We start from the raw sequence: 27632 nt of genomic DNA on the forward strand, positions 1-27632 counted from the left end.
GCGGTGCAGAGCTTGTCCGGGCGTTTCCTGCATCCCTAGCAGCGGTGGGCTGATGGTATGGCCCTGCCGAGTCACGCGCCTCGGGCTCAGCGCTGGTTGCGGGAGGTGAGGGCACCGCGGGTGAGAGCTGCGGCTTTGAATTCAGTCAGCGCCCCTGGACGGTCAGAACACGGGCTGATGTTTTCCCTGTGAGGTCTGGGTCATGGGTGGCTCCCGCTGCGCCCTTGTGAGTCGGGGCTGACAGTCACGATTTACCTGGGGCAGTTAGGGGCGGGGCTGCTGCGTTGTGTTGGAGGAGAGCCCGCGTTCGGCGGCAGAGATCTGGCCGAGGGCAGATGGAGGGGTATCGTGCTGTGTTTCGGTTGGTCCGAGGTGGGAGAGTGATTGGAGGAGGATAAAGGGGATGGTGGGGGGGGGTGTTACCGAACCCTGAGATGTGTGGAGGAGGGTCGGTGAGGGACACATCCAGATGAGTGAAGTGACTTGGTCAGAGTCACTGAACATTCCCCGGAGAAGGTACTCTTACCACCCCACCACCTCACTGCACGAGTTTAGACTTCAGATTGTGTGGCCTGGGGGAGACGGTGTGTGTTTTTTTCTCCGGGCTGTCATTCGCAGAAGGGCCTCTGAAGAGTGAATAGTCTGAACCTACTATCCAGGGCAGGGAGAAGCTCTCGCTTCTCTTGCTTCTCTTTAGTTTGGAGGGTAACCAGTAGCCGAAAAAGGCAGAGGGCAAGGAGGAGCTTGCTGGAAGCAGGTTCTGGTTCGCCAGCCCTTGTATGCCCAGCGCAATCCATAGTGCCCAGCTGTGGCTGGGGAGCTTTGTCGTGGCTAAAAAAGGTATAGCCGTTTTAGTGCTGGAGGCACTAGGTTATCACTGTTGTCACTAAGAAGTTGAGCAACAGCGGCACATGACGCTATTTGTCTAGTGTCATATGTCAGGGAACCCAGTGGTTGGAAATCAAGGTGAAATCAGTAGATGTAGTAGAGCTGGGAGTGAATCTAAGCTAGAAGGATTCTCCTGCAGGACTTTTCAACCAGGGAGCTCGCTGGGATCCCAGCTCTGGCTTGGGCTTTCTTTGGAGACTAGTACTAATAGCTGCCTGCTCACTGGTGCATAAGATCCGTTATAATAACCATATTTAACTACAGAGTGGTTCTTAGTGACTTTTTTTTTTTTAATATTTACTTTTGTGCTACTGGGGATTGAGCCCAGGGTCGGTCGGTCTGTCTGTCTTTCTGCCTTTCTTGGGTCTTTGCATTGAGCTACATCCCCCGCCCTCTATTTTTAATTTGAGACAAGGTCTCAGTAAGTTTCTACTTCCCGAGGTGGGCTCAAACTTGTGGTCTTTTTGACCCAGCCTCACAGGAACGCACCATCACACATGGTTCAGTGGCCTCGAGAAGAACACAGGAAGTAAGGGTGAAAAGGACCCACGACCAGGGTGTGCCAGGGAATGGCAGGCTGCTGTAGAAGTTACTATCCAGAACCAGACCTGTGGCTTAACCACTGTAGGTGGGGGCATGGACAGGTACCAACTCTGGGAGGAATTTATATACTTCCTTTAAGTCTGATGATGATTGTTGGGTAGCAAAGGGTTTCTGCTCTTCCTTGGGTTCTGGAAAGCTTGTTAGGGAAATTTTTAGGCAGATAGGAATTTGTTGAGCATATATTTTAGAATTGGAGAGTGAATAAGATATTGATGTCATGCTGACCAAAATTCAGATGTGAAGTGTGGACCCACCAAGAAACCTGATTCTCAGGTCTGGTACTTAAACTGAGAGGTTAAGTAACATTTGACGCTGTCAGGCTGCTGAGGGCTACATATCCAGTTTATAGGTTTGTATAACTCCAGAGCAAAGTGCCATCTAGAGTTGCTCCTTAGTGGCTGCTTAGGGCTGTGGTGTGTATGAGCCAAAGGTTCAGAACTCTTATTAGACAGTATTTTTCATCAAAACAAAACTAAGAATAGCACATTGTTAATTCTGGATGCTAGGAAGTAGCAGTATTCCCTCTAGTTTCACTTACCCATTGGAAAAGACAAAGAGAAACTTCTAGACCTGGCTCCATGTGTGTGTTACTAGAGCAGCCTCCTTACAACCAATAGCAGAAGGATGGGGGCTGCGAGTTTTAAAAATATTTTCTAGTGCAGAGTGTGTCAGTGTATGCGTACTACTGAGGCCGGAGAGGCACAGTGAGCTTGTGGCCCAGTCTGGGCTATGTAGTGAGTTCAAAGCCAGTGAGACCCTATCAAAAAAGAAAAAAAGATAAAAGGGCCAGTCCAATAGCTCAATGGACTAAAGCCGCTGCATAGGCAGTGCGCAGCCACTAGGGTTCAATCCCAGAGCACACTTGAGACAGTGATTAAGACTGGGCGTGGTGGCACGTGCCTGTAATCCCAGCGAATGAGATCCTGTAGACCCTATACTAAATAGGTTAAAAAAAAAAAAAAAGAGAAAAGAAAAATAATTCTTGTTTTCAAAAGATTTTATATTTACTGCAAGAGACAACTTCCTGGGGGGAACTACCCGCTCGCCCCCCCCCCCGTCCCTCTTTCAGACGGGGGCTTTCTTTCTCTCAATAAATATATTCTGCTCATTAAAGAAAAAAAAAGGTTTTATGTTTAAATGAACTTTATTTTTTTCAATTTTTTAAAAAAATCTGTACGTTTGCTGTACATAATGGTTACGTTTTCTTGGAAATTTGGGAAATCTTTTTTCAAATGTTGCAGTAGACCAGCTTTTTTTTGTTGTTGTTGTGGTAGTGGTGGTACCAGGGATTGAACTCAGGACCTTGTGCTTGCCAGGCAAGCACTTATTCCATTGAGCTATCTCCCTGGCCCTAGACCAGCTTTTTTTTTTAAATGTTGCAGTAGAGATAAAAGATTTTAGCTAACACTTCAGGTGTGTTATCAGCCTGCTGTAGCCATGACTTAGAAGGCTAGAGGGCTGCTGAGCTATTGAGAACCACACATGTAGCTTAGTGGAAGAGTGCTTGCCTTGCACAAGTGAGCTCTATTTCCAGTTAGGGAGGGAGGACCACAGTGACTTAGTTTTCTATCACTGTGACTAAATAATAAGACAGTCAATTTAGGAGGGAAGTTTATTTTGTTCAGCCTTTCTATATATGGTTGGTTGGCTTTGTTGCTTTGGGCCTGAGGTGGGGCAGAACGTCACAGTTGGACCATGTTGGGAGTAGAGCTGTGAGCCTCCATGGCATCTGGGAAGCAGAGAGATGACGGGGCAAGGTCCCATTATCCCCTTCCAGGGAATGTCTGAATGACCTATTTTCCCTCCACTAAACCTCATCTAAAAATTTTACCATTTCCCACTGAGCACCATCATCTAAGGATCAACACTTCAACACATGGGGACAAGGTGATGCCTCTCCAAGTCTTTGTGGTGCTCTGATTTGAGGTTGGCTGTACGCTGCTTTGAAAAAAATTTTTTTTCACATTAGAGGTCATTGCTGTTAGAGTTACCTGTGATTTTACTTTTACTTCCCTAGAAAATGCCACATCTTCACATACGACTGCTGTTGGGATGGCTGGCTTACATGGCAGGTCTTTGTATGCTTTGGTCTAGGTGGGCTGGTAGAAGTGTGATTCTGCTAAGTGTAAAGTTTGTATCAATTCTAGAAGGAACCTTAGTTTTCATTCTCCCTCAAAGGAAGTCATAAACCTCTTTTTCCCAAGGTTACTGCCTCTGTCTTTATCTTGGGTCCTGTTTTCCCTTCTTCCTTTCTCAGCCTCTGTATTCTGTCTATGGTCATTTTACCTCTTCCACTGTGAATACTTATTTAAGAGCACTGCTGAAAATGGAACCCAGAGTCTCATTTATGTCAGGCATATATTCTGCCATACGCCAATCCCACACACAGCCCATCATTGTCCTTTACCCCATTGTGGAGAGCTGTCTATTTAAACTCAGTTTTCTTGGTTCCTATCCCAACTAGATTTTCAGATTTTGTCCTTTCCATGGTTATGCCCATGAATCTTTTTTATCCGTGGACACATCCATTTGTTCTTGTGTCTTCTCTCTGTATGCAACTTCAGGTCCACTCATTTGCCCAACACTTGATAATCTGGTTTCTTTTCTATGTCAGGACTATTATAGATTCTGAGGTATAGCAGTTAACTAGTTGGATCTTCCATTTGTAAAGAGATACAGATACAATTCTTGGTATGAAAGGCATTAGGACTTAACAGGAAGAGTAGTAAGGAGAGGGCTATCAGTTCCCATCTGATGAGGGAGGTTCTGAGTAGGAATAGGCAAGTGGGCACTGAGAGTTGAGGAGAAACAGCCAGGCATGGACTGTCATGAGCCTTCAGCATTAGCCACAGCCTCTGTGATAGTGTAGCTGGCATCTCTGTGGCACTCCTAGGAGTCTGTCCATACCTGGCCAGTTGTGTGGATTCACACTAAATCTTCCTGCTTCAGGTTCAATATCCCAGGCAGGCCATCCAACTCACTAAGCCTTGTTATGTCCATGCCTAGCTGTCAGGGGAGGTCATTGTGGTGGTGGTGGGGGGCCTCTCCAAAAGAAAAGTGTTCATTTGCAGTCCCACATTTAGAAATGTGAATGATTTTCTGTTGTCTTGAGCAAGGTGTTCCAGTGGAACTTTCTGTAATAGTGAAAATGTCTCATAACCAGCACTGCTCAGGTGGTTACCACAAGCCCCATGTATTGTGAGCACTGGAAACCTGGCTGTCAAGACTGAGGAGCTAAGCTTTGTTCTAGTTAAAGTCATATGTGGCTGCGGTCACCATGGGTCTGGAGAGTTGAGGGCCACTCTAGCCTGGTATTTCAGAGTTACCAGCCAGCTAGTGTAGCCTACAGTGTCCATGCATCAGAGAGATGGTAGGGATGCTTGCTAGAGCCGTCCTCACCTCTGTTGTGCTAGGGATGGATGCTAGTTGTGATCTGTACCGCTGAGCTGTACCCTGGCCCCCACCTCTGTCTGTCCTGCTGTGGTCATAGATTGTTGCCGCCACACACATGTGGCTGTGCCCCATCTTTAAAGCCTTCCCTGATTTTTCCAAGCAGAGGTCTTCATCTGCTGGCCTTGCTGTGAGGAGGAATAAGTTGCCTCATAATAACTAGCCTTTACCTCTGATTGCACCATGTGCTATGGACTTTTAACATATTCCTGTTGGCTTGAACTGCTGGAGGTACATGCATGATTTTCCCATTGGGCAGCTTGAACCACAAGTCACCTCATGGGAAAGTCATGCACGTAGGGCCTCATTGTGAACATGTTAAATTGTTCCACTAGCACCTAAGCTTGAGGAGGGTACTTCTTGATTCCATGTCCCCGTCAAGCTTACCCTGTTCCTGGCACTTCCACAGAACAGGTGCTAGCTGGATAGGTGACTTGCCTCTGCTGTGCAAAAAATCTGTCAGTGATACCTAGTGGGTCCAGTGCTCCTGAGGCATTAGGGAGATTTTGGGGTATGACAGGTATGTCTACTAATCGTGTCCCTGTCCCCACAGGCCTCTTCACCAAGTCACCATGAATGCCATCGTTGCCCTCTGTCACTTCTGTGAGCTCCATGGCCCCCGCACTCTATTCTGCACAGAGGTTCTTCACGCACCCCTGCCCCAGGGTGCTGGGAGTGGGGACAGCCCTGGCCAGGGCGAGCAGGCTGAGGAGGAGGAAGGTGGCATCCAGATGAGCAGTCGGGTCCGTGCCCACAGCCCAGCGGAAGGAGCCAGTGCTGAGTCTAGCAGCCCAGGGCCCAAAAAGTCAGACATGTGCGAGGCAAGTGTCTGGGATCTTGGGGACATTTTGCTCTCTACGGGAGGTAGGATGGGTGATATGAGAAGGACAGGAGACCTACATAGACCAGGAGACCTACATAGACCTGAGAGCACTGGGTGAGGCCTTTGGATGATGACCCCTCTCAGTAGGCCCTCTGAATGTGCTTGTTTCTGGATACCTTTGGTTCTCTCTCTTTGTCCCTACTTCAGTTTTTATGTGGTTGTGTTTTGTTTTAGTTTTTTAACACTAGACATGGAACCCAGGATCTTGAGCATGCTGGCAAGCACTGTATGGCTAATCTACCTCCCTGGCCCCTATTTTATTTACTTTTATTTTTTTGGTACTAGAAATTGAATTCAGGACTTTGTGTTTGCCAGGTAGATGCTTGTGCTGAGGAGCTATGTCCCCACCCCATCCCCTATTTAAATTTTTTTGTTTTGAAATGTTACTAAGACAAGTCTCGCTAAGTTGCCTAGGCTGGCCTTGAATTTGTGGTCCTCCTGCCTTTGCCTCCCAAGTAGCTGGGGTTATAGGGGTATACCATACCTACGAGCCCAAGGTTTTGTTTTGTTTTGTTTGGTGTAACCAGGGATTGAACTCAGGCCTTTATGCTTGCCAGGGAAGCGCTTATTCCACTGAGCCATCTCCCTGGCCCTATGGCAGAAGGATTTTTTTTTTTTTGGGGGGGGAGACCTGAACGTGCCTTCAGGGCATTTCTTGTTTGGCAGGAGTATCTGGGTTCGAACCAGTGCAACTTGAGCCTCACTGGTTTCTTAAGCAGGCACTTAAACAACTGAGCTAATGGGCGGGCCCCCATGAGCCCAAGTTTTAGCTTTTTTGATCTGCTCTGTTTTAACAGACAGTTGTCACCCCAGCATGGCATTTACTTTTGTTTTTTGAACATTTCAGCCGTCCTTGGTTTGGGTCCATTCAGTCCACTGTCCCCAGGGGAGTTCCTTTCTCAGAAGAGTCTTGGTATTCTTTGTTGGGTTGGTTTGTGAGCTGTGGGGGATGAAGTTGAAGTTCTCCCAGTGGTCCACTTTAGTGGTGGCTCTGGGATAGGCTTAAAATCTGGGGTGATGGTTGGACCTGCCATCTCAGGGGAAATGGGACTCTAGACTCCTTATTTGGTTCTGCTAAACAAAAACTAGGCAATGTGCAATTGTTTGAAATGCCCACAGAGGAACCAGAATGCAAGGAGATCATTTAGGCCTGGGAAGGAGGATTCTTGAAGGGCTCTGGTAAGCCACCTAGCTGGGGTCCAGGCTGCCTTGGAGTGCTGCATCTGCCTCTCAGGAGGTGCTGGCCACAATGCCATATAAGATGCATAGCCTCAGCACTAGTATAGAAGAACTGAGGTAGGATATGGCCCCTACTTCCTCAAGCAGATGGTCCGAGTGGTATCTTCTCAGGCTTCTGCGCCAACATTCTGAAGACCAGCATTTCTGTTAGCACTCTGTGTCCCTTCACTCTGGCACAGTCCTTGGCCATATGTTATTCAGGACCAAGAAATGAAAAGAGGAGGGCCAGTGGCATTGCTCAGAAGAGGCCTGGCTCTGGTTGTTGGGACCAGCTCCTTCTCAGCTCAGCCTCAGTTTGCTGTAAAATGGCATTACCTTGTAGGGTTGTATTTTGAATTGAGTAAGGTAAAGCATGCAAAACTGTTCATAATATCTGCCACATAAGTGCTCAGTAAGTATATCTTTTGACCTCTGGCAACCCTTGTAAGTCCTGAGTCCTGGTCGTCCAAACATTGGAGTCATCAGATGAGTGCAATTATCTGTGCACAGTACATAGAAAACAATTTATAACCTACTAAGTACAGATTCTTTTTCTTCTTGTGGATAGGGCTGCCGGTCACTTGCTGCAGGTCACCCAGGCTATATCAGCCATGATAAAGAGACCTCAATTAAGTACGTCAGTCACCAGCACCCCAACCACCCACAGCTCTTCAGCATTGTCCGCCAGGCCTGTGTCCGGAGCCTGAGCTGCGAGGTGAGCCTGGGGCTATGTGCAGGTTCAGTGGTCTGGAGTGTGGCACACCTTAGTTGCTTTGAAATTAGAAGAATAAGTCATAATGGGCACTTGTTTTCTGAGTAGGTGCTAACTGTCCCTTTTGTGTGTGTGTGTGTGTGTGTGTGTGTGTATGTGTGTGTGTGTGTATGTGTGTGTGTGTGTCTGTCTGTCTGTCTGTCTGTCTTTCTGTCTCTCTTTTCTTTTTTTGAGTCAATTTTTCTATGGCGTCCAGGCTGGTCTTGAACTCACTATATAGTTACGTAGTGCTGGCTAGGCTTGAACATGCAGCTATCTTCCCAAGTGCTGAGACTGTGGATGTGCACCACCACACCCAGCCTATGTTTTCACTTTAAGCACCACTTTTTGTCTGTTCTTACTGGTTACATTTCTAAGATCTAAATTATTTCTAGAATATGTAGTTGCTGTATCAAACATTACTTTTCATATTGTCTGAATCATCACTTTGTGTCTTAGGGTTCATCACATGTTGCTCAAGGTACCTCCTAAAGAGTGAATTGATTTGTTCCTACACCCTGTGGCTGCTGCTGTTACACTTGAGTCCTGGCTTTCACTTTTGTTTTAGGAATTCAGAACATAGGAGCTTTCCTATTGTTGCACTCCCATCAGACCCTGAGGCCTTACTACTGATTCTCACTGTTGTTCTGTGACCACTGTCAGTAATTCCCTTCCGTCCCTCCCTCCCTTCCTTTTGCTCTCTCGCTCTCTCACTCTTTTGCTGTCTCTCTCTCTCCTTTTTATTTTTTTTGCTTTTTGAGACAGGATCGAGGCTGGCCTTGAGCTTACTTTGTAGACCCGGCTGGTCTCAAACTCTCAATGATTTTCCTGCTTCAGTCTCCCGAGTACTGGGATTACGGGCATGTGCCACCACACCTGGTGTCCGTAATTCCCTCTCTTAATTTCCTGCTGTGCCTCTCGGCAGGCAGTTGGTCGTGTGTGTGTGCGCGTGCGCGTGTGCATGTGCGTGCTCAAACACACAGCAAAGATGTCACAAGGGTGGACTGAGGCCTTAAGAACAGAACATACAGATTTTACTCTAGTGGCTATTTCGACCTGTTGGTTCTTCAGTCTACTCAGACAAGCAGGTTGGCACATTTGAGTGTAGAATGGATGAAAGATTTGTTAGCAGTCATTTAAAACTTAAGATGGAAGGGGCCGGGGAGATGGCTCAGTGGAATAAGCACTTCCCTGGCAAGTGCAAGGGCCTGAGTTCAATCCCTGGTTCCGCAAAAAAACAAAACCCAAAAAACCTCAAGATGGAGAAAAGTAAGGGGCTCTGCTGTACTGACCCTAGCAGTCTAGCACTCCAAGATACAAATGCCACTTTTAGAAAGTTTCTGCCCTCAGTGTCAATAAAAAGTTCGCTGGGTCTGGGAGGTATTGTTTAGTGATAAGAGTGTGTGCTTAGCATGCCCTGGATTCCATCCCAGGCACAGGGAAAAGTGGTCCAATGGGGAATCTTTGACCTGGTGTCACCAATGCAGGGAGAGAACTGTCCTTCAAGTTACTGTGATTTCCTCTCAGGTGTGCCCTGGCCGAGAAGGGCCCATCTTTTTTGGGGATGAGCAGCATGGTTTTGTGTTCAGCCACACTTTCTTCATCAAAGACAGCCTGGCCAGGGGCTTCCAGCGCTGGTACAGCATCATTGCCATCATGATGGACCGCATTTACCTCATCAACTCCTGGCCCTTCCTGCTTGGGAAGATCCGAGGGATCATTGATGAGCTCCAGGGCAAGGCCCTCAAGGTAACATCTTCGAGAGTCACTGACACTGCTGGAGTCTCCTAGTATAGTGCAGGAGCTTTGCTCCTGTTAATCCTATAGCTGCTGTGTTGCCCAAGGTACCTCTTGGTTACAGAGTTTCTGGGATGGGCATCTAAGCTAGCTGCCTACTTTTCCCTCTCACGTGTATCCACTGTCCTTGGTCTTCTTCACCCGTGGTTTTCTTGCAGCAGTCAGGTTGCTGGCTTCCTCGTCCTTGTCTTTGCTTTCCTTGCCCTTTTTGTCAGAGACTTTCCATTAGTCTTGGAGAGAGCCCACCCACCCCAATAAGAGACCTCCCTCTATTGTACTGTGTCTGAGGTTAGGACAGGATGCTATGGTGACAACCGTCGGATCTCACTGTCTTCACGGGGCCTGTTTTTCTCCAGTGTTGAAATGTTGTGGAGGGCCCTACCTCTCCTCTAGTTGCTGGTGTAGTCACATGGTCCTTGTGTAGAGGTTTGCATAGCAGGCTGCCAGGGGAAGGTCAAACTGGAGATCATGACTGCTGCAGTGTGTGTGTGGCCCAAGTACCCAGTAGGTCCCTAAAGAGCCAGTAGTGAGATCAGAGAGTATATAAGAAATCTCTGCCAGTTTCCTTTTATAAGGGGGCAGAACCATCCCGTGTGTGTTGGTCAGACTGCAGGTGCTCTTTGTGTTCTGTGTCCGGAGGACAGAGTGAGTGTTCTGGGAGGAGGAATGTCTGGCCCCAGTGGCTGGCTTTATTAATAGATTGCTCTCCCCTTGGAATTGCAGGTATTCGAGGCAGAGCAGTTTGGATGCCCTCAGCGTGCTCAGAGGATGAACACGGCATTCACACCCTTCCTGCACCAGAGGAATGGCAATGCAGCCCGTTCGCTCACCTCCTTGACCAGCGATGATAACTTATGGGCCTGTCTGCATACCTCCTTTGCCTGGTAATGAATGCCTTACAGCTTTTGGCTATTGTTAGAATGAAAGCAGTCACCAATGTTCAGTGGATTATCCTTGGACTTGGGAAAACAGTCCTTACCGAGTTTGCTGGACTACCTGCTGGTAGAGTCAGATCCTGTATGCACTACTTTGTGAAAGTAGAACTGGCCAATGGATGTTTCCTGGGTCTCTTTCCCCTGTTGAAGAGAAGACAAATTTAGGTGGAAATTATTTACTAGTTTGAAGAAAAAAATGTTTTTGTACCAAGACCAATAAACCCCTCTTTTAAAGAAAAATAACAAAAATACCCATTTCACAGCTGGGAAGTCAAAATTGGCGTATTTGGGTCTTTTGGCTCAGGTCACAAGGGAGGTTTTTTGGCCAGGGCTGCAGTCAGTGGAGGCCGGACTGGAGTGCCAGGGTGAGTGGGGCTGGCTGTAGGCAGTGAAGAATGGAGCTGGTACCCTGCATGTCCAGTTCAAGAGGATGAGGTGGGATCTGTCAGGTGTTATGGCCCTGAGGTTGGCAGGGACCTGCTTTCCCTCCTAGCACTTAGTGTTTTGTGGAAGTGTGTGCTGTTACTGAGCCCAAGCCGGTTGGGGCTCATGAAGGAGAAGCATGTCTGTGCACCTGTGGACTTGTAAAACAACCAGTATATTTCTGTGTGTGCATTGTTTCTGTCCTTCCACTGCAGGTGCCCTCCTGCCAGAACCCCAAACCTCAGCTCGTTCCTATGTGGTAATAGCTTGTGGTTCATGTCTTATAATATAGATTTGTCCTGGTGTGAAAGAGGTCCTGGAATGCATCCAAGTTTACCTCCTAAGATTGCACAAACTAAAAAGTATCTATTTCCCCAACTGTCATATAGTCTCTTAAATTTTTTTTAAAAGTTGACAAGTAAAAAGTATATATGTATGTATATACCATGGTACCTCTGTTCATGAACTTAATTTGTTCTGTAATTCTGGGGAGAATGGCTATAGTTGGCCAGAATCTTCTCAAATGCTGTTTACAAACCAAATTGTTTATAAACATCATGAAGCAAGTTATTTTATTGTATCTGTATATACACAGAGTTTACAAAAAAATTGTATACACACTTCAGGAGAAGAAAAATGTGGAATGACTGGAAGGTAATGGCCACCACTTTGATCATCTCTTTTTTTTTTTTTTTAAAAAATTTTATTTATTTATTTATTCAGTGTGTGTGTGTGTGTGTGTGTGTGAACAGCTCAGCCCACCTGGGGGCGGGGCTGGCTGGCATGTGGTGCTGGGGGATTGAACCGCGGTCCCTGTGCTTTGCCAAGCTTGTTCCAAGTAGGTGCTTTAGACCACTGAGCCATCTCTCCAGCCCTTGATCATCTCTTGTGATCAAAGATAACTTGCATTAATCTCATGATGTCTCAATAAATACAGTATTAAAATGTAAAGGTTATATATATATATATATATATTTTGTTTTTAGCAAAACCTTTTTTTTTTTTTTTTTTTTTTTTTTTGGCAAACTCTGAATATACTTTTTTAATGGTGCACAATATGATGTGTTGATAAGTAGTCACTTGCCACATCAAGATGTCTTTGTCAAGCTGGATGTGGTAGTACATGCCTGTCATCCAGCACTCAGGACAGTAAGGCAGGAGAAGTGCATTGAGTTCAAGGCCAGCCTGGACTACATTAGGGAGATAATATCTCAAAACAAAAGCATCTTAGCAACAGACTGTACATCTAGCAGTGCTTACATAAGATGTTGCCCAAATGGTGTCATGGCATGCTTGTGATGACATTGGTTAAATTTGAGTCTTTTGTTATTTATTTGGGATGGGGGCTTTTTTAAAAAATGTATTCGGTACAGGGTCTCACTACACAGCTAACTCAGTCTCGTAGTGATTGTCCTGTTTTTCAGTCTCCCCGAGGCTGAGATTACAGGAGTTGCCACCACACCTGGTCTCTCAGTGTGCCCAGGGGTGGGGCTGGCTCAGCATGCTGCAGCAGAGATTGAACCTCAGTTCCTGCAGTCCTTGCACTTGCCTAAGCAGGTTCTTAGTCTGCTGAGCTATGTCACCAGCCCTGGGGGGCTTTTTGAGACAAGGTTTCATTATATGGTTCAGACTGGTCTTGAATTCACTATGTAGCCCAGGCTAACCTTGAACTTGATACAGTGAGTGCTGGGGTTACAGGTGTGTGCATCCCACCAAGCTAAAATATTTTTAAAACAAATCTTAGTATGTCATTTTAAGTATAATACAACCATAATACCAGTATTCGATATAACAAAATGGAGTAATTCCTAGTATTCAGTGTACAGTACCTGTTTAGTGCTAGGGATGGAGCCCAGAGCCTTGTACATGTAGCATAAGTGTCCTGCCACTGAGCTACATTCCAGACTCTAAGATGACATTTAAATTGGGATCAGAATAAGCTGTTCCTCCCAGTAGTGCCTCTCCCCCACCATTTTCCCATGCCCTTTCATGAAGGACCTCAGTCATGCCTTACAGAATAGCCTGTGTTCTGAATCGGGCTGTGTCCTTAGGGTGGCAGCTAGGGTATGTTTGTAAGACAAGATCTGACAGTGTTACCCAGGCTGGCCTTGAACTCCTGGGCTCAAGCAGTCTTTTTGCTTCAGTTTCCTTGGTCACTGGGGCCATAGGTCTGGGCCACTTTACCTGGCCAGCTTGTTCTTTTAGCCCTGTGCTTTCTGTAAACTCTTAGTTGGATCAGGGAGCTTGGTGTATATCAGGATGAGGTTTCTGTTAAGCAAGAAGTCTTACCTCATGGTGTGTTCTCTAGGCTCTTGAAAGCGTGCGGCAGCCGACTGACTGAAAAGCTCCTCGAGGGTGCGCCAACAGAGGACACGTTGGTGCAGATGGAGAAGCTGGCTGGTGAGCCTGGGTGCTGCTGGGGTGAGGGCTTCCCTGAGGTATTTATGGAGCCACCTGGCTCCTGGTCTCCAGCAAGAGTTGGTTACACAGTGCGATGTGGCTCTAAGGAAGTCTGGGTGAGCCTTCCTAAAATCTGGCCCTTTGCTCTTTATGCTTTGTTATGCTTTTTTGTCTCATTTTCCTTGATGGTGTTTTAAAATAAGTTGCTTTTCAGATAGTAACAAAGTTCATGATTAGTGCTTCCTCAAGAGAAGTGACTGAAGATTTTCCTGCCGGTATCTTATGATGATAGCCAAGAACCTACCCTTGTTAACAGTCTCTTAATCTTTGTTTGGAACACATAAAGTGGTGTGTGAGCTGGAGCCAAGTTGTCCAACAAATGGAGAGCCTCCATTTTCCTTGCCTCTCCAGTTCATGGTCAGAATCTCTGTGCCTGAGTTTCAGAGCCCTTTGTGTCAGATTCACTTCCCAGGGATGTTGGTGCAGGAGAGCAGATTGTGGTGTGTGTTGGGCACAGTTTGTTGCTAACAGTGCATCTTGTATTTTAGTTTGCAAAGAATGGGCCTTCTAACCCTTTGGAGCTCCTTTCACGGTGATCCTTGCACACACTTGCAAGCTCTTCCCAAGCAGGAATGATCAGGAGTGAGGACTCAGCAAGAGCATAACATGCTCAGAAAATAGAACCTCATGTTCACTGTCGTGCACACATATCTCTTGTGGTCCCGGCACCATTCATTTTTGTGCCAGTCACAGACTTCGAGGCCAGCACAGGTGGTAGGACCAGTCTATTGAGGTGTCTTTGCACAGAGAAGTCAGGTTTCTGAATGCTCTCAGAGATATGCATACCCCTCTGTTTTTTCTTTTTCTTCTTCTTCTTTTTTTTTTTCAGAACCAGGGATTGAACTCAGGCCCTTACGCTTCCAGGGAAGTGCTTATTCTACTGAGCTATCTCCCCAGCCCCTGTATATCCTTCTTTTCTGGTCTTATTGTCACATGGAGGAGGAATACAGTTGTGTGTGAAGACTTACAGAGGCTCTAAAACAAACCTTTCTGTTTTTACCTGAGAAATGGGGGTGGTAGTGTTGACCTGAGAAAGTCACAGAACTAAGTGTGTAGAACCTTGGGAGAGCATCTAGTGGAGCACATACTGAGTAAACACGCAGTGCTGCATTCTCCTCAGTGTTACAGGCTTTCCCGCCAATGAGGAGACAACTTGTAGTTAGTCATCCTAAGGCATAATGTGACACCCAGGCCATGTAAATAGCCCTGGAGCCCTTTCTGCCTTCCCAGGGCTCCCAGGGGAGCAGCCACTAGGACATGCAGGAGAACCAGCGAGCAGTGGGTATAGCCATAAAATGCCTAGGGCTGCAGTGGTCATGGAACAAGTCTGTTCCATTTGGGGAGAGACATTCTGTAACTATCCTTATTATCTTTCCTGTAGATTTAGAAGAAGAATCAGAAAGCTGGGACAACTCTGAGGCTGAAGAAGAGGAAAAGGCCCCTGCATTGTCAGAGAGTACAGAAGGGAGGGAGCTGACCAAATGTCTGACGGATTCGTCCTTACTGTCAGACTGCGGAAGCTGGCAGCCCCGGAAACTATCAGTGTTCAAATCCCTTCGGCACATGAGACAGGTAAGCAGCAGAGGCTAGAGTCCCCCAATCAGAAACCAGGAGAAAAGCCCTGGCTTCTCTGACCAGCACACTGTCCTCTGGGCCTGACTTATTCCAAGGTAATGGCCAAGAACTTTTTTCGTTGGTGGCTGAAGGTACATGAGCATTTGGGGTATATTAGCTGTGTAAGCCCTGCTTTGCTTTGCTTTGCTTTTCCTTTCTTTTATTTTCTACTGAAGATTGAACCCAGGACCTTCCCACTGAATTATATTCCCAGCCCTTTTTAGAAAATGTCCCAGGGCTGGCCGGGGAGATGGCTCAGTAGAATAAGAGCTTGCTTGTCAAGTGCAAGGGCCTGAGTTCAATCCCTGGTTCTGCAAAAAAAAAAAAAAAAAAATATCCTCAGGCCGGGGGTATAGCTCAGTGGCACAGTCCCTGCCTGACAAGCACGAGATCCTGAATTTAGTTCCCCGTAACAAAAGTATTGTGTGGCTGGGTGAGGTGAAACATACTTGTGATCCTAACATTCTTGGGAGGCTGAGCAGGAGGATAGCTGTGAGATCCAGGGCAGCCTGAACTATGTGATGAGATCCTGTCTCAAAAAAGCAAACAAAAAATTACTCATTTTTTTATTAGTACATGTTTAGAGTAACACAACATATTGATTACCTTTATTTTTTATTTTGAGATGGGATCTTCCTGAGTTAGCCAAGCTGGGCCTGAATTTATGATCCTCTTGCCTCAGCTTCCCAGAGTCCTATGATTATAGCCCTGTACCACCATGCTTATTGGCTTTTATGTTCCCCTTTGAGTGACAACATAGGATCTGTGTTCAGACAAAGGCCTAAATAGGTAGCTTCTTATGGCCCTAATCTTGATAGTCTAGAAGAATCTCTTTATTGTTATTTTTAGACAGAGTCTCATTATGTTGTACAGGCTGACATCAATCCTCATGCCTCAAGTGCTGGGATTACAGGCATGCACCACCACACTTGACTTTCTAGAATGTTCTAAAGAGTTTGAATAGCACTGTTGGTTTTTGTGCATCCAAAACTGATTATAAAAAACTGAGAACAATTTGGATGTACAAACAGAGCAGTTGAGGTCTATGAAAACAGTGAAATGTCATTAAGTCAAAGAAAGGAAGCCAGGAGTGTGGCACAGGTGATGGGTGTGTGTGCAATGTGTACAACAGGCATTCTAACGTAGCCGAACAGCTGTGATGTGCAGATGAGAGGCCAGGATTGCTTGATTATGAGGACAAGTTGTTTTATAATTTTTCCATATTCATTTTTATAATGAATATCCAATTTCTATTTTGGAAAAATGGAACAGGTGGGGTCAGTGAGATAGGTCAGTGGAAGTGTCTGCTTAGGCAAGCTCAAGGATCAGTACCGCATGCCGTGCCGGCCCTGCCTCTGGGCATGCTGAACCCAAGATGAGCCTGGGCACGGGGCACACGCCTGTTACCCAAGTGCTGGGGAGTCTGAGCTACACAGTGAGACCCTGTACAAAATACATAAATTAAAAGAAAGAAAGAAAATTGAACAAGTAAGAATGATATAATGTCAGGTCTCTTCCTGGGATCCTGGATGAAGAAATGCTCCTTCCGTCTGCATTGTATCTTGGGCTGAAATGCCTTGAATGTTCACATGGTTGATGTTAGAAGGCATTTCAAGTTCCACCAGGGATCAGGATCCTTCGAGGTTGGTAAAAAGTGTGATTGTCATCTCTTTTTTAGTATAATTTTATTTCATAGTCATGTTTAGGTTCTTAGACGATATAAGACAATAGATTGTCCTTTTCTAAGATGTCAGTGTCCTGGGAATGAGTAAGAGGAAAGAGGTGCAGAGCAGTTAAGATCAGAGTAAAAGATCTGACAACTTATCTTGGTTACTCTTCTCTTGAGGCTGAGACAAAATACCTGAGTCCCAAAATTTGTTTATTTTTTTGCAGTACCATGGATTGAATTCATGGCCTTGCGCTTGCCAGGCAAGCACTTATTCTTCTGCGCTATCTTCCCAGCCCCTGACTCCCGAAATAGAGAAAAGGGTTATTTATTTAGCTCATAGTTTGTGAAGGTTTCACTCCATAATCAGCTGGCTCCAAAGCAGAGTGGTATATGGCAGAGGGCAGCAGTTCATGGTGACAGAAGATAGCAAAACAGCAAGAGCAAAAAGGGAGGAGCAGCCAAGAGCAAGCCACTTTCTCTCCCTCATGTTGTATGTAGGCTACCATAAACCCAGCATTAGACTATAAATAAAAAACCCTAGAAGCCCACCGCCCCATGTCTGCATGAGGTTTTGGGGGGACATGTGGACACAAAGCATAGCACACCTGAAAGTCCTGGTGTTGGTACCAAGGTCAAAAAATTTGCAGCTGAACAGGGCACACTAGGAGCAAGGCGCGGCAGTGGCTGGCTGTTGTGCTTCAGGGGAAGGCATACGCTGGACTGTGGGGTGCAGTGTGTGGTCTTTCTGGGTACTGACATGTCATGCTATCTACAGTTTACTTCAAATGGCTCAGTAAAGTACATGTCTGTGGAGAGAAGATAGGCCCAGGGAGATAGCTCAGCGGCATAGCGCCCACCTGGCAAGCACAAGGTCCCGAGTTCAACTCTCAAAAACAATAAAAGGTAACTTGGAAAAGATAATACCTTATTGCTTCATATTTTAAAAGTAAAATTTAGAAGGGGGAAACTCTTAAAGATGAAAGAGCTTTAGAATCTAGCCTTTAGATGCAGAGTTGGGGACTTCCTCATCCTGTCAACCTCAGGGAGGTCCCCCAGTTTCTGAGAAGTGGCTTTCTGTTTCCTGACCCCCTACTCCTTTTACATACGAAGTTTCCAAATGAAAGTAACTTCCTTCAGAAGAAAGTGAGAAATGACTTATGTTAATGTTCAGAAAGCCCTGTGTGTTATTTCAGGTCCTGGGGGTCCCATCGTTCCGCATGTTGGCGTGGCATGTTCTGATGGGGAACCAGGTGATCTGGAAAAGCAGAGATGTGGACCTGGTCCAGTCAGCATTTGAAGTTCTTAGGGTAAGAGTGCCTTTTTCTCACCTATTGTATGGGCCAACATATGGATGGACCTAGTGCCTGACTGTAGGCAAAGATGTCACAATGCACCTGACACTCAGTGCAGAGCCTGTGACCCAGCCGTGCTGGAGTCCCAAGACCAGTATTTTCTCATGTCTTATAAGCAGCAGTTTGCAGCTGTTTACAGAGGGAGGAGTTTGTTCCTGTGCCAACAGATAGCTGCCCTACTGCCCCTCACCATACTTTCAGTCCTCTTAAAATGTCATGGGTATGGGTCTGGCCCATGCCTTTTGCATGGTGTCCTTCTCAATGGGCAGGGCTGGGTGGTAGGCACAGTGCACAGGGGACTGGTGTTTTAAGTTCTGGAAGGCATGTGCCTGCCTGCTACCTACTAAGGTCTGTAAGTATAGAAAGGAATAGGACCCCATTTTACAAAGGTTATCAGCTCTTGGAGAGGGAGAGATAAAAATCCAAGAAGGTGAAATAACAACCAGTTCATACTGCGAAGCAAGAGACAGGAGTCAGAGGGACCAATGGCCAGAGGAGCAGTTGGGCCTTGTAGTGAAAGATGACCTTGAGGAGGGAGGCTTTGGCTGGGCTGCAGGGGGTGTGTGGGGTGGACTTCTTGCAGTGGCAGGTTCTGAGCCACCTGTCCTCTGCAGACCATGCTGCCTGTAGGCTGTGTCCGCATCATCCCATACAGCAGCCAGTATGAGGAGGCCTACCGGTGCAACTTCTTGGGGCTCAGCCCACACGTGCAGATCCCTGCCCACGTGCTATCCTCAGGTGCGTGCTGCCCACTGCAGGGCCTTTGAGAGCGTCCTACACCTCAGCCCAGAGCTGGGACTGGCTCTCAGTCCTGGATTCTAGGAAGCAGCCTGCTGTCCTTGAGGCAAGAGGACCCATGTATAGAGCCAATTTTCTTTTTTTTTTAAATTATTTATTTATGTGTGTGTGTGTGTGTGTGTGTGTGTGTGTGTGTGTGGCCAGCTCAGCCCACCAGGGGGCGGGGCTGGCTGGCATGTGGTGCTGGGGGATTGAACCACGGTCCCTGTGCTTTGCTAAGTTTGTTCTAAGTAGGTGCTTTAGACCACTGAGCCATCTCACCAGCCCAGAGCCAATTTTCTTAGTGGCTTTGGACCTCCACTTTCTGTCTTCAGAATGGATGGGGGTGGCTGGGAGGGGCTGTGGTTCTCAGAGGGTAGCCAGTCCTGGTCCTGCAGGCAGAGGGTCCAAGGAGGACAACAGGAATAGTTTGCTGGAGATCCTCTTCCTGGTGAGTCTGCCTCAGCCTTAGGAGGCTTGCTGGTCTTAGGGATAGAAACAGTGTGGTTCTAATGCAGAAGTATTGCTGGCTGCCTTTTCTTGGTGGCCTCCTGCATACTTTTGGTCCTTGCTGTCCTTACACGAGCCACCAGAGTATGCAGTTGGGACCTGCTGCATGGCGGCTGGCCTCCCTCATGGGCAAAGCCGCAGATGTGTTGGCCCTTTGACCTTGGCTTGAGCCAGTCTGGGTATAATCCTGGCCTTGTAGGCAGGTAGTCACTCCAGTAGTCACTCCAGAACTGCATGCTGCAGGAGAGTTGGCAGAGAACAGCTACCACAGCTCCGTATTGGTCTTCAGTGCCAGGCTGGGTCCTGAGACCCACAGGGCAGGGCCTGTAATAGTAGTATTACAGAGTTCCATAGATGGTCTTGGAATTTCTATCATCACTAGCTGTATGACCTTGGGCAAATTACTGAACTTCTCAGAGTCTGTTTCACAATTATAAAATGGGGTGACAAGATCACCCTTAGTGTGAAGTGATAAGTGTATGATAATTGTATATCATTCTAATTATAAACATTACTAGTTTACCTGAGGCAGAAGCTGCCCACCAGCTCTGTTTTCATGTGGCAAGAGTTTTCAGCCTGAGAGCATTTCTTAAAGGAGACCTCTTGCTGGTGATGGCTTCCAGCTGATGTGCAGTAATGTGGTATTGCAGGATGGTCTGGGCAGTTAGGACTGAAGCAAAGATGTATTTTGCCTTGCCACAGAGTTTGCAGTTGTCGTGGAGGTCCACACAGCTGTGCGCTCCCCCCTCCATGCAGTCGGGTGCGAGGATGACCAGTCTCTCAGCAAATACGAGTTTACGGTGACCAGTGGGAGCCCAGTAGCTGCGGACCGAGGTGAGTGCCACTGCTGGGACTGTCTTCTATCAGAGCAGACAGGGCTTGCCCCTCAGTCCAGCGCTGAAGCCTCTCCACCTCTGCTTTATCCCCAGTTGGCCCCACCATCCTGAATAAGATTGAAGCAGCCTTGACCAACCAGAACCTGTCTGTGGACGTGGTGGACCAGTGCCTCGTCTGCCTCAAGGAGGAGTGGATGAAGTAAGCCCTGGCTGAGACTGTCCAAGATTCCTGCCCATGGGGGATGGAGTTGCCTGTGACAGCAGATGTGCTGAGGAAAAGCAAGCATCAGTTCTAAAAAGGACCAGACTTGGCTGTGGGGAGCTAGTGAGAGTAGTGGTTTTGAGTGGGGTTCACACTCACCCTCCCTGCCATTTAACAACCTTGGGGGCCCAAGTGCCAGTGTCTTCTCCCGCTTTCATCCTCTGTAAGGTAAGGGTCAGCATCTGTCTCCAGCAGCTGTTGAGAGCAAGAAGAATCCCAGCATGCAGAGGAGGTTCTTAAAGTTTTTACTTTACTGCTTAGTTAACTTTTAAAATCTTAAGTGAGATAATATAGGTTGCCTTTTTTGTTTTGTTTCTTTGCCTTCTTTTGGGTGGACCTCAGGGTTTTCTGCATGCTGGGATAGTGCTCTGCCGTCAACTCATATCTCCTGCATGTTTTTTCTTTGCCCTAAGCAGTTTACTTTTTTTTCTCTTGTAATTTTTTAAATCAAATTTTATTAGTCAGATGCTCTGTAACCTGCTTTTTACCTGAATTTAAGGACAGGTCTGGCCCATGACCTCCTCCCCGCTTTTTGATGTGGGTCTCACTGTGTCCTCTAAGTGTTGAGATTCCCAGCGGGGCCTGCAGAGCTCCTACTTGTCTCAAAACCATTTAGGCCCTATGAGCTCTGGTGCTTTGGTTCTCAGCTGAATGTGTTTTTTTGGTTTTCTACAGCAAAGTGAAAGTCCTCTTTAAATTCACCAAGGTGGACAGTCGGCCCAAGGAGGACACGCAGAAGCTCTTGAGCGTCCTCGGTGCATCCGAGGAGGACAATGTCAAGCTGTTGAAATTCTGGATGACAGGCCTAAGCAAGACCTACAAGTCACACCTCATGTCCACAGTCCGCAGCCCCGTTGCCTCTGAGTCTCGTAACTGACCCCATCTGATCTTGTCTCCGTGTGCACTTCTGGGCAAAGTGTGGCAGTGTACTCGCCATCTTCCAGTTCCATGAGACAAGGGACCACTGCTGGGTCTCTGGACTGCAGGTGGACAGCTGGGTCCTGGTATGGGACGGAAATTGGTGGATTGGGCTCTGCCCTGTGGGGCAAAGGGCCTGTGTAGTTCTTAGCACATTGCATAGCTGTCAGCCTCCTTCCTGAGGAAGGCTGTGGAGACCGTGGACAACTCTGTGACAAGAGACTCAGGAGCATGTGGCTTTTGTGCCTCAGGAATGCCATCCCAGAATTAACTGGAGGACTCAGGTGTTTGGGCTGCACTAACCTGTCCTCTTGGGGATCAGCCTCTGAACATTTTCATTTTGAAATGGAGCAAGTTTCCTGGGCTTTATGTTTAAATATATGTTTTACTGTGTTTGTAAATATTGAGGACATACTCCATCCAGTCCATTTTGGTCATCTGCTTTTAGGTTAGGGCCCTGAAAAGGCTTTGGGAGGTCAAGTGGCCGTTCTCATCACTGGGTCCTCCGAGGCAGCATGGCTATCCTGTGGGTGCATTCCCCTCGTGCTGCCGTGGAGTTAACCTGTGGCTCTACCCAAAGATGTACCTTTGCTGAGGCAGCTGCGGACCCGATTTGAGCAGCAGCACATTGTAGATGGTGAAACCCACTGCTGCTTCGTGCTGAGTCACTTTCGCCTGTATTGTGGTGTTCAGCGTTTACATGTGGCGGCAGATGACATCATCCTGTTGTACAGTTTGGACGGAATCATGGCTTAGAAGGCTTTTTGGCAGTTTTTCCAGTTTGTTTAGGTTTTTTTGTGTTCATTTAATTTATATTTAACACAGAGACTTAAGTTGTATTATAACTAAGTCTTTGTATAATACAAATGAATTGAAACTTAATAAATCTATTTTTGTAACCTGTTTGCTACATGGTTTTATACCTCATATTTACTTGTGCTCAGTTACAGAATATATACTTGTGGATTATTTACCAATGGAGATATGTGGAGAAGTATGTTAGGTGGGTTTGTCACCTGAGCTTCAGAGTATACTTTGGCAAACTCAGATGGCTACAGTGTCACTAGGCAATCCCATGTGGGGCCCAGGGTTTACCGAAACACTGTCACGTGGTGTGTGACTGCTATGGCTAAAATGATAGCAGTTCTCAGTGGTGTGACCACTTAAGCTGCTGTGGTGAGCAGGAAAGAAGGGATATGAACTCAGTAGTCTAAGCAGGTTTATTGCTGAATTTGAGGGGCCTCTCTGGCATCTCTTATAGGATAAGAGGTTTTTGGGGGTTTTTTTGGTAGCATTTTTGGCAGGCTCTTAAAGAGGTGGGTCAGAGAAATGCCAAGATTGCGGCTTGCTGATGTGTCCCCTATAACCTGCTGACAAGGGAGACTGCTTGTGACCTGCCAGTGTGTCCTCTGTGACCTGTGCTTAAAATGGAACCTGTGTTTAAAATGCTAGGCTCATTGGAACTGGTGGTGTGCCTGTCTGGGCTCTGTCAGTAGTGATGTTGGATGGGCTTTTCAAGGTTAGTCTGGAATTGACGGTAAAGGTCACTCATGGAGCAGCCACAGTGGTGTGCCAGCATTTTTATCCAGCTTGAGGAAATGGTTCAGTCCTATAGATGCTGGAAGGTATACCCATCCAAGAGGAAGGTTTCAGGAAGTACACATACATCTTTGAAACTGAAAGGTCTGCGTTGGTCATCTGATTGTGGTGGGAAGGATTTCAGCCTGTAGGAGCCAGGGGTCAGTGAAGGAAAGACGACTGTCCAGTCTCCTCACTTGGGTGAGGAGATACACTCTTTTTCCAGTGTATGGCATTCCCTGAGTATGCCCTCCTAGTGTCCAAATCTAGTTGTCTGCCCGTCTTGTGGCCCAATCTACTTGGCAAGTGAGTCCCATGTAAGTTAGATCTGCATCCATATCACAGGAATTGTATAGCCTGCACTCCCAATGCATAATAATAAAACTTAGAGCAGGGTAGTAAGGGCTAGTGTTTCAGTCAGCTATGGGGCTTCTTCCTGAAAATACTGTACTTCCTAGAGGTCAGCTCAGGGCAGCCATGAGAGTGTGGACAAAGAGAGTCAGAGCTGAACTTACAAGTGACCCCACACCTACTAGACTGCTGCCTTGTGATGGGGTCTGGTTTTGTGATTTGGAGCCTTTCTGTGGAGTGGAAGAGACAGCCCAGGTCTTGATCAAGGGCTTTCTGACCCTTTGTCACCTAGCTATCCTAGCAAGTCTGGAACAGATACTAGGGTTGTGCAGGGTATCGGACAATTACTGCTGTGGTTTGAGTATGTTTTGTTTTCCAATCAGATTTTATTGGTAATTTTATTATTTATTTATTTATTTATTTATTTATTTATTTATTTATTGTATTTTAGGGAAGGGTCTACAGGGTGTTCAGGGTCTCACAACTAGATTGTACTCATAGTGACTGCCTGTTTACAGCCTCCCAAGAGCTGGGATTACACCCAGACTCAATTGCTGTCTCAGCATGCCCTGGGGGTGGGGGTGGCACTGGCAGGCTCCTATTTGCAGGCGCTTTAATCAGCTGAGCTATTTGGCTGGCCCCATTTTATTATTTGTATCTGTACATGATAAAATTTTTCCCCCATTTCCCTACCTCTCCTTCAACCCTTTTTCCCTTCTCCACTTACAAAAGCTTTTCATGTTTTCCTTCTCTCTTATACTTTTCTCTTCTGCCCCCCTCACCTCTCCTCACCCCCTGCTTTGTTGACCTCATTTGAACATATTCATCCTGTTTCACCATACCTATTAAACATTTTAGTCCTTATTTACACTTTCTTACACCAGAGAAAATGCAGTATTTACACATGTGTCTTATTTACACCTTGAGTATGGACTCCAGGTGCATCTATTTTCCTAGAAATGCCTTAAGCATACTCTTTATGGCTAAGTAGGACTCCATTGTAAAAAAACAACAAACAAACCCCACATCTTCTATATACAGTTACCAGTTGATGGTCACTTGGGTTGCTTCCAAGATTTGGCTATTACAAACTGTGTCTTCAAAACAAAAAAACAAAACAAAAAAAAACCCTGTCTTTATAAACATAGGTGTGCATATATTGTTGTGATATGATGCTTTTAATTCGTTTGGGAAGATGGCGAGGAGGGGAATGGCTGGGTCACATACAACCTCTAGTTCTAGTGTTTTGAGGAAACTTCTCACTGATTGCCACAGTGGTTATATCAGTCTATACTCCCACAGTGGAGAAGGGATCCTTTTGCTCCACATTCCCACCAGCATTTGTTATTAGTTGATTTCTTTTTTTTTTTTTTTTTGTTCCCCGAATGCCTTCAGGGCACTTTTCACCAGCTGGATAGGTGTGAGGTTCGAACTCCAGCAACCTGAGGCTGACAGCTTTGTGGAAGCAGCCACTTAAAGGCCTGAGCTAGGGCCAGGCCCCCATTAGTTGATTTCTTGATAATAACAATTCTTTCCAAGGTGAGATGGAATCCCAGTGGTGTTTTAATTTGCATCTCTCAGATGACCAGTGATTTTCAACATTTTTCATATGTTTATCTGCCATTTGTAGTTCTTCATCTGAGAAGTGTGGACTTATCTCAGATTCCCATTTTTGGAAAGAGTCTTTAAATTTTGTGGGAGTTTGTCTTCCTGATTTTAGAGTGAAAGCTTTCAGTTTTTGACCATTTACTATGATGTTGGCTGATTGAGGTAAAGACCATCTAATTTTTTAAAATGTATTTAGTACAGGTTCTACAGGGTCTCACTACACAGATTGGACTCATAGTGATCCTCCTGTTTTCAGCCTCCTGAGCGCTGGTATTAAAGGCATGTCCCACCATGCCCAGTCTCAATTGCTGTCTCAGTCTGCCCCAGAGGTGGGGCTGGCACACATGCCACTGTCTGACAGTGCACCCCTGGGTTTTGGGGCCAGTAAGACATGTGTTACTGGGGATCAAACTTGAGTCCTTGAGCTTGACTGCCAAGCTATTTCCCCAGCCCCCTTTTCATTCCTAATCGCATAGATTGAGTCTTTTCTTTCCTTTTTTTGTATAAGGTTGGCTGAGGGTTTGCTGATTTCATTTAATCTTTCAGAGAACCAACTCTCTAATTCATAGATTCTTTGTACTGTTTTCTTCATCTTCATTGTATTAATTTCTTCTCTGACTTTATAATTTCCTCCCTCAAATGAGGTTGGGCTTCACTTGCTGGTAGAAGCTTGTGGTTTGATATTTATTTGAAGGGCTGGGGCGATGGCTCAGTGGAGTAAGTGCTTCCCTGGCAAGCACAAGGCCCGAGTTTGATTCCCTGTTCCACCAAAAAAAAAAAATTATTTGAGCTTGCTCTGTTTTCCTAATATGGATATTCACGGCTATAAATTTCCCTGGTAGGACTGCTTTCATTATGTTCTATAAGTTCTGGTATCTTGTATTGATATTATCATTTAGTTGTTGAAACTGTCTTATTTTTTCTTTAATTTCATCTGTGACCTATTGGTTGTTCAGGAGTGTTCATTTGATTTATACGTGTTTATGTAGTTTTTATCTTTTCTTTTGCCATTGATTTCCAGTTTCATTGCACTATCGTCTGGTAATACAGTCCCTTTTCATTTACTTAGCATGTTTTGTGAGCAAAAGTATGTGGACTATTTTGGAGAATGTCCCATGTGCAGCTAAGAAGAATGTATATTCTGATGTTGTGGGGTGGAACACTCTGTAGCATCTACTGTATGTATTTAAGAGTTTGATTTAGTTCTAGTATTTGGTGTTCATTATTTCCTCAGTGTTTTTTTGTTTTGTTTTGTCATGGAAGTATTTTATTTTTCCATCAACTTTGAAAGATAGTTTTACAGGCTACATTAATCTGGATTGGAGGGTGTTTTAGTACTTTAAATACTTCAAGCTCTCCATAAGTTGAGGGTTTGTGTTGAGAAGTCAGCTGTGATTCTGATGGTCTTTCCCTAAAGGTGATTTCTTTTTTCTAGTAGCTTTTAATATTCAGTCAATTTCTGGTGCCAAAAACAATGTAGTTCTTGTGTTCATTTTCTGAAATCTTGACTATTATTATCTCCTGCTCTTTTCATTGACTCCATTCGATCTTATGTTATTCTTCCTTACATCATGTAACAGCTGCTGGATTGATTTCTAGTGGTCCCTTGGTGTTTCTTGTTTTGTTTTGTTTTTTAAAAGAAATCTTTCTTTTGCTGATTGCAAGCCTGTCTTCTAACCTGAGGTTATACTCTTCAGGTTTATTCTGCTTTGGGTACTTTCAATAGAATTTTTAATCTCCTAGATAACTGCTTGAATGTGTTGTATGAATTTCCTTCCTATGTTAAGCTTTCATGATTTCCATCATTTTCCTAAACTCTTCTGTTTTCTTTATCTGTATATGCTCTAGATTCACTAGTCATGTCTTTCACTACAGTTATCATCTGTAGTTGTCTGAGAAATTATTTATTTGATTAATTTGCCTTGTTACCAGAGAGGCCAGACGGATGGCTTTTGGATTGTCCCACCTTGTTACCTCTTGGGTTTGCCTTTGCTGAACTGGATGTCTGGGTGGTATCTTGTTTAAGTGACATCTCATTTTCTTTCTTTTTCCTTTTTTTTTAGTTCCTGGCGTGGTGCTTGTAAATGACCTACAGTGAGTAGCTTTATTGATAATATTTAGAACCCTTAGGAAATGACTAGTTCTCAGGGATGTCTTCCTGGTGTAGCTGCATTCTGGGTTTTGAGTCTGATGGAAAATCAGATCTCTTCAGTTTATTGGACATGAGATGTTGCTACCTGTTTTTTTTTTTTTTTTTTTTTTTTTCTAGATTTAGTATACCATTTATTTTTGAAGGGCATGGTATGTTGCCATAAGGAAAAATTATAAAGAATAGGATTCTCAGCCAGGCATTTCTAGTTCCTTATTGTTAATTTGGGATTTATTACCTAATTTCTTAGGAGAAAATACTGAAAAGGATGTTTGTTAGATTTAGCAAAGAAAGGACATTCAGTTAAATTTGAATTTTAGGTACAAAACTGTTTTTAGAATAAGTATACATGATACATCCCCATACCAAAAATTACTTATTGTTCACCTGAATTCAAATTTAGTTGGGCATTCTCTAGTATTTTTTAAAAAATTTTTTTAAATAGTAAAAATTTTTTTCCATAATTTTATTGAGAAATAAATAGCAATAAGACAGTTTCAAATCAAATTGGTAGAACAGTTCCAATAATTAACACATTGCATACTGCCTTCCTAGTGGTTATTTGTTGTACAAGATGCAGACATGATATCCTATTTACAA

At 45.4% G+C, this 27632-nt stretch overlaps 1 protein-coding gene across 5 annotated transcripts; it reads left to right on the plus strand.

The window, feature by feature from the left end:
- On the plus strand, positions 1–22249 carry Flcn (folliculin). 5 transcript variants are annotated; one of them, XM_023700144.1, is made up of 12 exons: positions 1–105; positions 5495–5762; positions 7611–7757; positions 9321–9542; positions 10314–10474; positions 13257–13348; positions 14790–14980; positions 17885–17998; positions 18658–18781; positions 20033–20164; positions 20260–20365; positions 21104–22249. In XM_023700144.1, the coding sequence occupies exons 1-12, from the start codon at positions 53–55 to the stop codon at positions 21303–21305; spliced, it is 1812 nt and encodes a 603-aa protein (XP_023555912.1). In that variant the 5' UTR covers positions 1–52; the 3' UTR covers positions 21306–22249. The 5 variants fall into 5 exon arrangements, with proteins under 5 accessions (XP_023555912.1, XP_004640365.1, XP_023555914.1 ...); XM_004640308.2 differs by having other exon boundaries at positions 67–161; XM_023700146.1 differs by having other exon boundaries at positions 80–120.
- Positions 22250–27632: the final 5383 nt, after the last annotated feature.

The sequence above is a fragment of the Octodon degus genome, unplaced genomic scaffold, assembly GCF_000260255.1.
Source record: "Octodon degus isolate 3935 unplaced genomic scaffold, OctDeg1.0 scaffold00122, whole genome shotgun sequence".
NCBI lineage: Eukaryota > Metazoa > Chordata > Mammalia > Rodentia > Octodontidae > Octodon > Octodon degus.